General features: G+C 42.0%; 1 protein-coding gene across 2 annotated transcripts in view; it reads right to left on the reverse strand.

Moving 5' to 3' along the window:
* Positions 1-11,993, reverse strand: part of nrxn3a (neurexin 3a) — a 197,829-nt gene extending 185,836 nt beyond the window's left edge. The window contains exons 1-3 of one of the 2 annotated variants that reach the window (XM_085379218.1): positions 11,309-11,993; positions 10,058-10,060; positions 2,369-2,386 (exon numbers count right to left, since the gene is read on the reverse strand). In XM_085379218.1, coding sequence (XP_085235344.1) covers positions 2,369-2,386; positions 10,058-10,060; positions 11,309-11,993 — 706 coding nt within the window. The remainder of the gene's footprint in view (positions 1-2,368; positions 2,387-10,057; positions 10,061-11,308) is intronic. The other variant, XM_085379217.1, reaches the window with a different exon arrangement.
* Between the last annotated feature and the right edge of the window lie 3,614 nt (positions 11,994-15,607).

Here is a 15,607-nt window from a genome sequence, read left to right on the forward strand (position 1 = left end):
ATCACGGATGCCTCCGTACTTTGACAGCCCCTGTAGCCCCTGTTTGAGTATGTTCACTGATTATTGGTTATTACTGGTTATTTCACATAACTAAGCAGTGTGTTATGCTGTTATCAAATGTGCATATGCAGTGAGAACCAGGTGAGAAAATAGACTGATAATGAAGTTGGGTAGAAAGCAATAACTGCTGAACAAAGAAGAAAGAAAAAGAAAACCAAGATGCGTTTCATGGATACTTTGTACCACACTTAAAATACTGTGGGACATTTTAAATAAAACATATTCTTTAATATGAATGGTAACAGTTAACAGCCTTCAGAAGTAAAGCATGAGGGTGGCAGTATCATGCTGTGGGGAAGACTTTCAGGAGCGGGATCTGAGAGACTATTCAGAGTCAAAGGTTCAATGCAGCAGCGTACAGAGGCATCCTTGATGATGACCTGGTCTGAGCGCTCTGGCGGGGCAAAGGTTTATCTTCCCACAGGACCACAACCCCAAGCACACAGCCAAGATAAGAAAGAAATGGGTTTGGGACCTCACTGAGTGTTTCTGCATGGCCCAGCTGGAGCCCAGACTTGAACCCAGTTGAACACTGGAGAGATCTGAAAATGACACAGATGCTCCACATCATACCTGGTGGAGCCTGAGAGGTTCAGCAAAGAATATTTTGAGACAATAGGTGTGCCTGGCTTGTAGCATCATACTCATAAAGACTTCAGGCTGCAATTGTAAATCTCTAAAGGTGCTTCAACAAAGTACTAAGCAAAGGCTGTGAATAATTATGTACATGTTATAATTTTTGGTTTATTATGTTTAAAAACTGTTTGTTTAACTTTTTTAATTTAATGGTAAATGGACTGATTCTTATATAGTGCTTTGCTACTCTCCTGGAGTACTCAAAGCACTCTATACAACATGCCTCATTCACACAAGCACTTCTAAACACAAGTGCAAACTGAACTACATTCACACGATGAACGCATCGGAGGGCAACTCAGGGTTAGTATCTTGCCCAAGGATATTCGGCATGCAGACTGGGGAAGCCAAGGATCGAACCACCAACCTTCCGATCAGTAGCTGATCTGCTCGACCACCTGAGCCACAGCCACCCCAAAGTCCATTTTGGAATAAAGTTGTAACATGACAAAATGTGGAGCAAGTGAAGTGCTGTGGATATTTTCCAGGTGCACCGTAGTCTTGGAACTGATGACCTGTGTTGAACCTGCACAATAAAGAGAGGGTTTGCACAAATTTGAAAACCAGCTCTCTTAACAGTTTGCTTCTTGTCCAGGTGTGTGGAGCAGCAGTCTGATTGCATCTGTACTGAATAACTGCTTTAGTTGCTTGATGATTTGGTGGACTGTCTCCATGTGGTTAGGAGACCAAAATAACCTTGTGTGTATTTCTCCTCTTATCTACTATATTACATTAGTAGTATTAATAGTTCTTTAACTTACTTTTGAAAGTTCTGATTGTCACATTTGATCCTTTGCCTCATGTTTAATGACTAAAGCTCAACTGTAAAAGTCTTGTAATATACTGAAATCCAAATAACGTTCTTTTGAAAGTAGCATTGTAATGTGTACACAGCTAAACTTAGATGAAGAGAACTGGTTAAGAGACATGACCAGAAACTGACAGGACAGACTTCAGTTTCAATGACCAGCTTCCTCAGGAAATTCTGCAGAAACGCATGGTCCTGTTCCCAATTCAAACACAGACACACCCATACAAGACAGACATATATCAACATACAGCACACATCCACTCAGACATGGAGGGTACCCACAGAAGAACACACACCCATACACTCCCATTACAGCATCTTCAATAGATGGTCACATTATCGCTACAGTAACCACCAGACTCCTCCATGTTATTTCCAGCAATCACCATGAGCATGCAATCTTTTAGATTTTTCAGCCTGTTTTGTTCATCACATTGTCTCCAGTCTGCTGTTCCACCTGCTAGTCAGAATCCAGAGCAGCCCACCTATCCTTGGTATCACAAGCATATCATGTTCTCCAACAGTCTTCAGTAAAGATAAAACACTCTCTCCCACCACCTAGGATTCTTCCATAGATCTCCTTCTTGTACTCTGTTGCCTACAGCAGATTATGTAACTTCTATCACCTTGAGTACATACCATCCTCTTCTCCTGTGGTTGCAGGATTCTTCTTTGTCGCTTAGAAAGACAACAGTCTCAGGCCATGCATCAATTACCACATTTCGGACCAAATTACAATTAAAAAAAAATCAACTCCCTCTGAAAGTTCAGCTTTCTAATAACTTCAAAGGGCCACTGTTTTCACAAACCTTACAAATTGTAAGTATTTTAAGTTTCTATGCCCTTTGGACTCACAAGCACCCTGCAGTGTTTTAGCCACTAATGCTGTGATTTCCCTTATCTCTTAATGTTTGTATATCTCTACAATATCCTAAACTTTTCCAGAAGTCTGAAGAAACACCATGTCCATTTGTGGCATGTGCTACAGAGTCTACTGGAGAACTCGTTATATGTTAAAGCAGAGAAATGTGAGTCCCATGGGTCACCTTACTTGGTTTTGTATTTGAGGGTGGGCAAATGAAGACCAATCTGGAGTAAGTCAAAGCAGCCGTGAACTGGCACACCCTCACGACTCAGAAGCAGTTTCAGCACTTCCTAGGATTTGCAAATTTTATTACTGAAGTTGACGCCTCTACCTCTGGTGTTGGTACACCCCTCTCCCAACGGTCCACTCTAGAAAGTAAACTATAGCCTTGCTCTTTTTTTCCTGTCATCTAACTGTTGATGAGTGCCATTGTAATGTCAGAAAATGGGAGCCGCAAGCTGTAAAGTTAGCATTAGAGGAGTAGCAACATTGTTTGTGGCAACACCCAAACACCCATTTGTCGTTTAGTCTGTTCAGAAATATCTAAATCAGGGGTGTCAAACTCAAATACACAGTGGGCCAAAATTCAAAACTGGAACAAAGTCGTGGGCTAACGTTAATATTTATTGAAAAAATAAATAAATCTTCCTCCAGATATAAGAATGAATCTTTTCTTATGGACTCAAACAAGTTTTGCTGAAAAACTGAATATGGAACAAGCAAAGCTTAATACTAAACAATATATATATTAGTTGTATAATACCAGTAGGCCAGCTCTAATAGTAATTTGGTATGGCTTCACGGGCCAAATGTAATTAGGCTGCGGGCCAAATTTGGCCCGCGGGCCAGAGTTTGACACCTATAATCTAAATGATTGAATTCTCATCAGGCTCCATGGTCACTGCTTTTTGGATATTTTGACTTTGCCTCAGAGGATGAAACGGCCGAACCAGAAAACATCCTGCCATCCACATGCTTCATTGGCTCCCTCACCTGGGAGAAGGATCACCAGGTATCACCAGCTTTCAAGCCTTGGAAGCTGGTGCTACTAATTCCTACAGGTGTTCCAACCTTTCTGGATTACTTACAGCCCCGTCTGTCTGCATAAAGCAGTGTTGGACACACTGTGGTACCCTCGTCAGCATCAGCTGAACAGTACTGTGCTGCAGAAAGCAGTGTGTTGGTACAAACATGGTGAGAAAAAGGCAATTAACAATGGAAGAGAGACGGACCATCATAACTCTTATAAATGTAGGTCTGTCCTACAGAGAGACTGCAAAGAAAGTCAAGGTGTCAGTGAGTCCAGTTTCCTTCTGCACTATGAAACAAACTGTGACAGGAAGAGTCTGACAGACCCAGAGACACGACTGAATCAGGTCATGTGATGGCGGCTCACAGGACAACAGCTTCAAGCAGCTTAACAGTGCTCGTAGTAAGAAAGTCTGTTTCAACTGTGAAGAGAAGACTTCAAGCTGCAGGTTTGACAGGATGAGTTGCAGCGAGAAAGCCAGGCAAGACAAAGAGGCTTGTCTGTGCCATGCAACACCAACACTGGACTGCTGAAGACTGGAAGAAGGTATTATGGACCGATGGATCAAATGTGAAATCTTCAGTTCATCACACAGGATCTTTGTCGTCGAGTAGGTGAAAGGATGGTTCCACAGTGTGTGTCATCACCTGTCAAACATGGAGGAGGAAGTGTGATGGTCTGGGGCTGTTTGCTGGATCCAGGGTCGGCGACTTGTAGAGTGGGAGGCACCATGAACCAAAACAGCTACCACAGCATTCATGCAGCACCCTCTGGTATGGTGCCAACTAGGTCGGGGCATGAACCCGACCATTATCTTGCCTCATGATGAAGCAAGATAATGACCCCAAACATAAGTTGAAGCTGTGCCAGAACTACCTCAGGAATAAAGATGGTGAGCTTGAAAACATGGAGTGTCCAGCACAGTCTCCAGACGTAAACCCCATCGAGCTGGTTTGGGATGAACTGGACAGAAGAGTGAAACCAAAGCAACCTACAAGGTCCACATTTATGGGAACTTCTGCTACAGATATGGGAGAATATCTGATTTCTGTTGTAGACAGAAGCCACAGGTGTGTTCAGCTGTTATATCTGCCAAAGGGGCTACTTTGATGAGTCAAAAGTTTAGAAGGTCTATAGGTTATTTGTACTATGCTTTCATTGTAAGTGAATGAGATATTAAAATAAAAAATAAAATGTTTTCAATAAAAAACTGGATAATTGGGGTGTTCTAAAATGGTAGTGTATAGTGTATATACGATTTCCTGGTATACCGATTACACATCAGAGCTACAAAGAATCAGAAGAAAGCGCTTTATAATAATAATGGATTGGATTTATACAGCGCTTTTCAAGGTACCCAAAGCGCTTTACAATACCACTATTCATTCACTCTCACATTCATACACTGGTGGAGGCAGCTACAGTTGTAGCCACAGCTGCCCTGGGGCAGACTGACAGAAGCGAGGCTGCCATATCGCGCCATCGGCCCCTCTGGCCAACACCAGTAGGCAAGTAGGGTAAAGTGTCTTGCCCAGGGACACAACGACCAGGACAGAGAGCCCAGGGATCGAACCGGCGACCTTCCGGTTACAGATGCGATTCCCAACCCCCTGAGCCACGGTCGCTTTGCCAGGACCGATCGGAGGCAAACTTCATTTCAATACCACTGCATACCACGAAGCACTTTAACATTACGTTACCATCTAAATGCAAAACATGTTGCAGCGAGCACAAACTGTGGGAGCTGTTAGCGCTAGCAGTTAGCGTACCAAAAAAGGTGTCAGCAGCCCAAACTTGATGAAATAACTGGCTTCAGGAGCACAATTTGTTAGTCAACATCGGACAAACATACAAATTCTCTCACAAAGTAGATTGTTCTGGACTGTAGACCACTATCAGTGGTACAAGATAGGGGGTTAGAAAATGTGCTACAGTAGCATCAGGTGATCCAACTTTCCAAGTGCCGAAAGAGTATTTCAAGTAAAATTCAACAACTGTGTGTGTGTGTGTGTGCATGTATGTGTGTGTGTGTCTGCAGCAAAGGAGAGACACAGAGAAAGATGTGAACACATACATTTTTGATGAAGGTTCCAGTCAACAAACCAGTCAAACACTCACAGATGTCCACTGGGAGCCTCGTAGCATTTAATTCAATACAACTACCGAATCAGGAACCTTTGAACACTCTCTGTTTTCTCCAGCTCACCTCAGAAATTGCTTTTTACAAATTACTTACTAAACACTTTGAGGTGATTCACGAGGACTTTGACAAATCTGTTTATTCATCAGTGGATACACAGCTACCAGTAAGGTTGTGCTGCTTTTAATTCAGTACCCGAAAGGTGACGTGAGGATAGGAGAGGATTAGAGCTGAAAGTGGATTACTTAAAGGGATGATTCATGATGTACAGGAAAAAGTGTGAGAGCGCAGTGATTAATGAGGCATTCAAAACCTACTTTCTATCATCATTGTTGGCTAACTGATTTTTTTTTCTGCAAATTAGAAACACAAAAGGTAAACCAATACACTGACCACTTATCTACACACACATTCACCATTCAGGGACCTAAAGAACTAAGTTTCCACCAGCCGCCATGGTTCATGTTCATATGAACACACAGCTGAGCCGTGCAGCAGAAGCTACCTGCTCATGTCCAGGTTCAGTACAGCTGGTAGCTCAGTATAATGAAATCACTGTTACCTGCTTCTTTTAGTTTCTCAAACAACGCTTGTTTGGTATGTGGCTAAAATGTGGCACGACCTCTGAGTTACTGGTTTCTCAGTAACCTGGTTGACTTAAAGTGGTTAAACAATTAGCGCTGTTTTACTGCATCGCACATTCCTCAGATACTTTTAACACACAAAGGTGCATCTTTGTTTTAATGAGTTTAAAACCAAGTGCACATGCTTCTAAATAAAGTACCATCGATCAGATGTCGGTTTTTTGTCACAGCAAAGAATCAGCTTATCTTCTGCCAAACCTAAACAGACATGCCGAAAAACTAATATTGAATTTTAAGAATTTTTATTGAAGACTTAAACAACGACCATGTATCTATCTAATGTATCCTATTAGCTTACTGTTCCCAATATGCTGGAAAAAGTGGAAAGAGCTAGTAAAGTTGATAAGTAGGCATATCCAGCTCTTAAACCTCACTGGCAGAAGTGGAGACAGCAGATCACCTGCTCTGTCAGCTGCTAAAACTAGCAAATGTGACCACAGACATGTTTGTCACAATTATATTACCTTCCGAAGTGCAAAGTGGTATTCCTTGCATACCTGATGGCTTGTATGTTTTGCACATGGCACTTGTTCATAGATATTCACTTTATTGTTTGTGAGTAAACTGGCTGCTAACTACTACAGTACATCTCTCCTGCTTTGAGTCTCCTTCTGCTTGGGATGATGCATAATTCACAAAGACAGAGTAGAGTGAGAATGAAAGGCTAAAGCACAAATGAAAGTGAAGAGGAGCGGGGGGAGCGGGTTAGCTCAGTGCATTGAGCCGGCGCCTACATGCCATATGGCTGAAAGCGGCCGGCCTGAGTTCAAGTCTGACCTGTGACCCTTTGCCACATATCTGCCCTGCTTTCCTGTTGTTGCTTCACTGATCTGTCTGATAAAAGCTGGAAAAGGCCAACAAGAAACTTGACAAAGATTGGTTTCTGATATTTATATTGTAAGATTCTTTTTAGTTGCATTTTTTAATCACATTGGTCATTATCTCTAAATAATTTACACGTGTTTTAGAAGAATAAATTTAGAATATATGCTAAAAGCTGTATTTGTTTACTTTCAGTAAGATATCAGTTTCTCTCCATAATGTATTCAGAAAGCAGCCAATCGACCAATCCATACCAGCCAGCCTCATTAAGCATGTCATTTATGCCTTAACAAAAATTAATCTAAATTCTCTCTGGTTTGGAAGAGGCCCCTGCATCCCTCACCTATCACTGCTCTGCAGAAGGCAGCCAGGCGGATCGGCAAAGGAGGGAGAGCCAGACATAAATCAACAATGGGAATGGGTCCCAGCATGGAGGCTCCAAATCAAGGTCGGGAGAAAGCAGCCTATCAAACTACAAGGGTCAATAGATAAAAGGTTGTTAGGTGTGTGTGTGTGTGTGTGTGTCGTTTATCTTTAAATTAATGATAATCTTTTAACGTACATTTTTTAATTATTATTATTTCTGTTTGCTTGCATTGCACATTATGTGTCAGAGCAGCCTGAGCTTTTGGCTTCACATTAGCTGTTCAGACATCGGTGTCATTATTTCGGAAACACTGCATCAGAATATATTACATAAGGCTGAGGTAAACAGTAAATGGACCTGTATTTATAAAGCGCTTTTCTACTCTGCGCACTCAAAGATATACATAAACAGTCCACTTTAACCAGTACACACACCACATGACTGATAATGGGTGACTACTAGTCCCAAGGATTTATTCTATAGTCCATTCATCATACTTCTGAGAATACAAATCCATAAAAGTGCTGAGCATGTTAATATTACATTCAATACATACAGAGAATATGTGGAGGAGTAGCAGCTCTACTCTCCCAAATAGCAAAGTCCTCAGTTTATTTATAAAGAAGATGCAAGCCACCAATGTGAGTGAGTGCGGAGGACAGCTTTGAGTGCTCAGAGTAGGAAAGCACAATATAGGAACCAGTTCATATACACAAGTGGTCTGCGTATAATAATGCAACAATAACAGGCTTAACAAAGAGAGTAACAGTTATGTTGGGCCCATCTAGAAGTAAACCCACCTGCCTGCCCACTATTACACCACCTATTACACCACCTATTACACCACCTATTACACCACATATTACACCACCTATTACTTCACCTATTATACCACCTATTACACCACCTATTACACCACCTATTACACCACATATTACACCACCTATTACACCACATATTACACCACCTATAACACCACCTATAACACCACCTATTACACCACCTATTACTTCACCTATTATACCACCTATTACACCACCTATTACACCACCTATAACACCACCTATAACACCACCTATTACACCACCTATTACTTCACCTATTATACCACCTATTACACCACCTATAACACCACCTATTACACCACCTATTACACCACCTATTACTTCACCTATTATACCACCTATTACACCACCTATTACACCACATATTACACCACCTATAACACCACCTATAACACCACCTATTACACCACCTATTACTTCACCTATTATACCACCTATTACACCACCTATAACACCACCTATTACACCACCTATTACACCACCTATTACTTCACCTATTATACCACCTATTACACCACCTATTACACCACCTATTACTTCACCTATTACTTCCCCTATTACTTCCCCTATTAATTCACCTATTACACCACCTACTACTTCACCTATTACACCACCTATAACACCACCTATTACACCACCTATTATACCACCTATTACACCACCTATTACACCACCTATTACTTCACCTATTAATTCACCTATTACACCACCTACTACTTCACCTATTACACCACCTATTACACCACCTATAACACCACATATTACACCACCTATAACACGACATATTACACCACCTACTACTTCACCTATTACACCACCTATAATACCACATATTACACCACCTACTACTTCACCTATTACACCACCTATAACACGACATATTACACCACCTACTACTTCACCTATTACACCACCTATTACACCACCTTCATGTGTTTTAAAAACTAGAGAAACGCTTTGTTAATTGTATGTTTTTTATGTTCCAACGTGAGAAGTTCTGTTTTGTATTCAGTGTAGCCTGTTTTTATGTTTCCCTTCGTCTTTTTCTCTCTTGTTTTGTTAACTTTATCCACAATTGTTCAATAAAAATATTCTGAGTAAAAAAAAACTAGAGAAACTTGTACCTGTGTTGATCTGCTTCTGTTTCCTGAAACTGTGCCAGTTTTGACAGATGGTTAGATGGTAACAGATTCAAAAGTGGGCTCTCTCTCTTACAGCAATATAATCTTCTGACGTCACCTTTATCATATTCATTATCTTAAGTTACCATCATTTTTTTAATCCATCAGTCTAAAGACAGAACAAACTTGGACAAATGCTTCCCTGAGCTGAGACTACAGACATGTCTTTATAGGTTTCATTCTATTCATGTAAAAACCATATTGTAGGAAACGTCAGCAAACGCATCCCAAAGAATCAGGCTTTAAGACAAAAAACAAGAAACTAAATGGAAACTAAACTAAATTCTGAAAGATCCCTGCCCAAATGTCCCATTTAGAATTGTTATAAATCTTCTAAATAGTAAAGGATGAAGGCAAATAACAGGTCTGATAGCAGGATAACAAAATGTTCTTATATATTGGACTGGCTCTGGGAGCAGACAGGTCAGTATACAGAAAGTGTGGCTTCCCCTCTCAAGCAGACAGTCCTCCACTCTGCACATGATGTTAAACGTTAGGCAGTCTTCTCCAGTTCTCAAAAGCAACCAAAAGACACGAATCAATGCACAAACACTTCTTCCCTCCATGTGAGTTAAATGCCTTCCTTCAATCAGCTGTACAAAGGCAAAGCAGCTGAGCTACCACCAAGACAGAGAGAAAAAGGAAAGCCCTCATACCTCCTCCTACCTCGAAGACAGATTAAAAGAGTCTAATCTTTAAACTCCAGATTCCCTGGCCTTTGTCTGTGTGCTGGGGATGTGGCATCAGCCCAAATGGGATGGAAATTCTATATTTGTGAAAGGTTAAGAGAAGCACGCCAAAGTCTACGAAACACGGAGGAAAAGAGAAGAATAAATGTATTTAAATGACATCTGATCTAAATTAATTAAACAAAAAAAGAGTCCAGGGACTTTTTCATCTAAGTGGTATTGATTATCTTATAAGGAGTCAGATTATTGTGTCTACTTAGTAGCTGAAGGATGGTGGTTTGGACAAATGTGTATTGATTGTGAATAATTAAATTCATGGAAAGAGTTTTCAGCGCACATAAAAGGAGAGGTGCTGGGATCTATTTCATGTACCAGTGGTACTGTTCACAGAGAAAGAAGCGAATTTTCGGAGCTCAGGATTTATCAAATGACAAGAAGTTTCTATGTAAAGTCAATCAACGTGCCTTTTATTTGGCCTGTAGGGAGGAAATAAGTAAAGGAGGTTTCTTTAAATAGAAATCAATTTCACCCTGGCTACACACATCTGTAAAGCAATTGAAACACAGCTCCAGCAAAATTGTCAGCACAAAAGGATGTGATATAAAGCACCTGCCATCGTGTGATTGGGTAAAGAAAAGGGACTCGGGGGGGCCCGTTCTCTGGAAAGGCATCCTTATCACTGCCTGCAGGGCCGATGTCATTAACCTGGACTTCACTAGCTGTGGCTGGATTAGATTCTGATTTTATGGTGTAATCATACAAAAACACATCCACACGCTCGCCCAGATTCCTGCTGTGACAGCGGAGGGAAAAAAGCCAAGTTATGTGCAAAAGGACAATGTTTTAACATTCTTATTATGAAGTTATTTTCACTAAAGTCGGCTATATACTGTCCCAGCTAAAGCCCATTCTTATTTGAGCTAGTTCAGCTTTGCCTCTTAGAGCGAAACCACGTAGGAGTAAGAATATAGGCGGGGTTACACTGCTTATTAGCCACATGCTAACACAAACGCTGTTTCAGAAACAGAAGATGTCAGAAGATCTTTCAAATAAAGTCTCATTACAGTAGAAAAGGGGAACATAACTATACCCTGGAAGACGTCGCTACCAACCGCCAGGATACTGAGAGGCTGACACGCCAAGTTTAAACTTTTTAGCAGTTTTAGTCCTGTCTAAATCCTTCAGGATCAATAGCAGCAGGATTTCTAGGTGTTTTACCTTCGCTGCAGAAGCGGCCCTTGTATTCTGTTTTGGAGCAGTCACAAACCGGTTCTCCGTCCACCACTGTGCACATCCCACCATTCTCACACGGGTTCACGGTGCACCATCCTTCCGACTCCAGCGGCACGTTAAGGCTTCCTAGGAACAGGGGCTGTGAGATGCCGTATTTGAGGTCTGCGATTGTGCCACTGAAGGGCTGCATGTTTCGCACTGTAGGCAGTGTAAGTGCACCGCTGCGGATATCCTGAGGCACTCCACCTAGGAACAGGTCGCTGACTATTTTCATGAACTGACGCTGAGGCTTTACCTCGCCTGCTTTGGCTTGGCCGTCCAGCACCAGCACTGTGCGCAGGTTGTACCTGCTCAGGGTGGCAAAGTGCCAGCTGCTGTCATCTACCCGTCTGTCTGACACAACAGTGGTCTCAGCACAGTCGATGCTGAAGCGCAGCCGCAGTAGTCCCTCCGCCACTGAGAGCTGTAGAAAGTCACAGTAACCTCCATCGTCAAAGTACAGCAACAGTGCGTCTGAGGCCTCTGTCTTAAACTGGAAGCTGAGGTCACCGCGGGTGCTGGCATCCCAGCGGAGGTAGCGTGCCCACTGACCTGGTGTACCTAAAAACTCCAGTCCCAGGCATGTGCTGAGGAACACATGCAGCCTGATAGAAAAACCTACAAGATCCATAGCTGTAAGTAATTTCTTAATCCAAAAAAATGTCTGACGAGAATTCGGTTAGATTCAAATCTCAGGGACTGGACTCAGTTTCAGGGTTCCACAGTTCAATCTTCAATATAGATATATTTGGATAAACATTTATTATAAAAAAATATGTCTTTAAAAGAGGGAAAGGGCAATAGCAGGAGAACAGTCGTTGTAGTTAACAGTCGTAAGGTAAATTGTCCAGGTGTTGCAGGGCAGTGATTGTTGTCCTTTTAAATGTTACCGAGCAAGCTGACAGAAGGAGGAGACCTTTAAGACGTCGCCCTGCTCTTCAGACCGGACGAAGATGGAGACTTGTGGTGCGAGGTCATGTGAGTGGAATTTCCTCCTTCATTTTGTCTGCTGGGATGTGGAGCTGGCAGGGGAGCCGCTGGCCTTTTGCAGTTACATCCCTGTCACAAAACAGAAGGCACATGGTTACAATGAGTCCACTATGCAGCACACATGCTAGACCACTGCAGCTCTGTTCCAGGCTGTTCACATGGATGCAGTTTCAGTGGCAGACACAGACACAAAGTGGAGCACTAAAATGCATCTGTGCACATAGCAGCTAGGAAAACACTTGTTGTAAAAAATGCAGTTTTGTTTATTAGAATTTCATCATCTTTATTTCATATTCAGAGATGTGCAGAGATAATCAGAGGGAAAAACCAGGTTACACACTCAGCTGTGAATGGTCCACTAAATACATTCAACCTTTTCTTTCTAACCTGCACGCTGCAGAAAACAATCCTGAATAACAGTGCCTGTGAAATCACTGCATTTTTCCCTCCTCCACAAAGGTTGTTGGGAGTTATCGGTCATCTGCTAGGGAAATTAGTCTCATTATTCTCATGGCAGTGCATGACTATCAGTCAGCCAGGCGCACTGCCTTTATCTGATGACCAGCCTGGAGAGACAGCTTTCAGCTTCAGCTTTCAGCTGAATAAAAAGAAGCACAGAAAAAACACAAGCAGGCACGGATCCACTAGCTAAATACTATTTTATTTAATAAAATCTCAGTTTATATATTTTTTAATACAGACAAATTGTACACTCGGTCTTTTATATTCCAACAAATTATATTTATGCTTTCTGTATGAACTGTCAAGTCCTTCCACAGTACTATCCAAACATCTTGAGACACCTCTCGTTGCTTTACTTATTTCTTGATTTATTCACGTCCAAGGACAAAGAACAACGAGCTTACAGTGAGCCTGAGGTTCAATAGTTTTTCATCATAGCTGCTTTTCACTCATTTTCAATCCGGTCCATTTTCAGAGCTGTTTGCTTTTGTTTTTAGTTAAGCTTCCCAACACTAACCTATGAAGCACTCAAGCATCAAAAAGCACCAAACTCAAGAGAGGACAGCATAGAAAAGAACTCATTTTAAACTACATCGTCTTTAGTCTAATCTATAAAAAACAAATAACAAACACAACACAAAGATAAGCATCGAATGGTCTTTTTGCACCAATAACTTGACATATCTCAGAACACATCTGACCTTTAAGAATTGAAGGAAACTGGACACCTGGAGGACAAAAGAAGAAGTGTCAGGCCTAAAAAACTACACACAGCAGATAATATCTGAAAACCATGTCTTTAAGAAACAGCGAAACATTTAAAGACACAGAGGCTAAGACTTGCTCCTGGACCCTCAGTTCATCCGGCTTGTGTTCACTGGAGCGCCGTTAGAAAGGTCTCACGTAGCTGTCATGGAGCCGATCTTAAGGAAGAAAAAAAGTGATCTATGCCAAATTACACAAGCACTCGTCTACAAACATCTGTGGCAACTGGACTTACAGTATGATGAACACAAGTATTGAAATTTGTAGGTGAAACTGTCAGAAAAGCAGCACAAAAGTGAGTGTGTACAGCAATGTGTAAGCCCCGGTGGAGGCTCTGTTATGGTTCGGGGCTTCATTTCAGCCAGTGCTGCAGAGGAAGTGTTCAAAATTGGTGGAGTTATATTTTCTACACCACACTGCTAAAAATAAAAAATAATAAAGGAACACTTGGGGAAAAACTGGCTATCTGTACTGATATGGACTGGGTAGCAACTAAAAGATGCCACATCAGGGCAGGGATGGAAATGAAAAGTGGAAAAGAAACACAGGAGGCTAGTCTGAAATGTCATTGCAGCAACTCAAACTAGTACCCAGTAATTTGTATGGTCCTCATGTGCTTTTATGCATGCCTGACAACATTGAGCAGGATGGTGTCCTGGGGAACTCCTCCCAGATCTGGACCAGGGCTTTACTGAGCTCCTGGACAGTCTGAGATGCAACCTGGCAGGGCCAGATGGACCGAAACATAATGAACCAGAGATGTTTTTTGGCTTCAGGTCAGGCAATGGAGTCCTTGATCCTCTAGGAAGTCCACATGAGACCAGCCACTGCATAAAGAAGAACCCCGACAATGTGTCAAGTCTGACGATCTGTCTATCATCCCGATACCGATCAGGTGCCTCTGTGTAACCTGAAGAGGTCTGAGCGTCCCTCTATGGTTATATCGCTCAGACCATCATATGGCCACCAAACCGGTCATGCTAAAAAAAGTTACAGGCAGCACAACCTTCTTTCTCCGTGTCTGTCACATGTGCTTAAGGTGAACCTGTGGTAGACCTGCTGATTCTGATATATATGGCACATCCCAGTCGTATTCCACAGTGTGGGGCAGTGATCACAAGCCCCTCTAGAGGACGGTGGGTCAACCTCATGAAGTCTGTTTCTGATTGTTTGGTCCGAGACCTTCGCACCTGTGGCCTGACAGAGGTCATTTTGTACGGCTCTACCGATCTTAATCCTGTTGTAAGAGGCCCCCGCCTGTAAAACCATTCTTGTTTTGTGGCTGTCTCTTTGTTGCTCCTCTGTTGTCTCATTAACACCAAGGCACCTCAAAGTGATTAGCAACACCTGTTACCTGCAGTGCATCTGGAAAGTATTCACATTTTGTCCCGTCACAGCCTTATTCCAAAGTGGATTCAATTTGTTTTCACCTCATAATTCTTTGCATTATAGCCCTTAATGAGAAGATGAAAAAACAGCTTAAATTCCTGTAAATGTATTAAAAATAAAGAACAAAAATGTAACACGTACATAAGTATTCACAGCTTTTGCTAAATATTATGTTGAACCACCTCTGACAGCAATTCCAGCCTTCATGAGTGTGATGCTAGAAGCTTGGCACGCCTGTCTTTGGGAAGTTTGTCCCACTCATCTTTGCAGAAGCTCGATTGCTCCACCAGGTTGCATGGTGAGCATCGGTGCACAGCCATTTTCATATCTCTCCAGAGATGTTCAATCAGGTTCAAGTCTGGGCTCTGGTCTTGCATCTTAAGGACATTAACAGAGTGGTTAACATTAAGGATGTCTCTGTAAATTCCTGCATTCATCTTTCTCTTGACCCTGACTAGTCTCACAGTTCCTGCTGGGCCTAAACTTCTACTACTCACCTGGGTTTTTTGAGGAGGTTTCACCCTAGTAGGGAAACAGCAATAGTAGGATAGAGAATTTTGTTTCTCGTGGTCTGGGAGTCCTTTGTCAATTTCAAGACCCTGCTTCTTACTTTCATCCTCCACTTCCAATTCTGAGTGT

Source organism: Diplotaxodon limnothrissa, linkage group LG19 (assembly GCF_057381915.1).
Source record: "Diplotaxodon limnothrissa isolate DT_005_m linkage group LG19, D_limnothrissa_male_GT1.1, whole genome shotgun sequence".
In the NCBI taxonomy this organism is placed as follows: Eukaryota; Metazoa; Chordata; class Actinopteri; order Cichliformes; family Cichlidae; genus Diplotaxodon; species Diplotaxodon limnothrissa.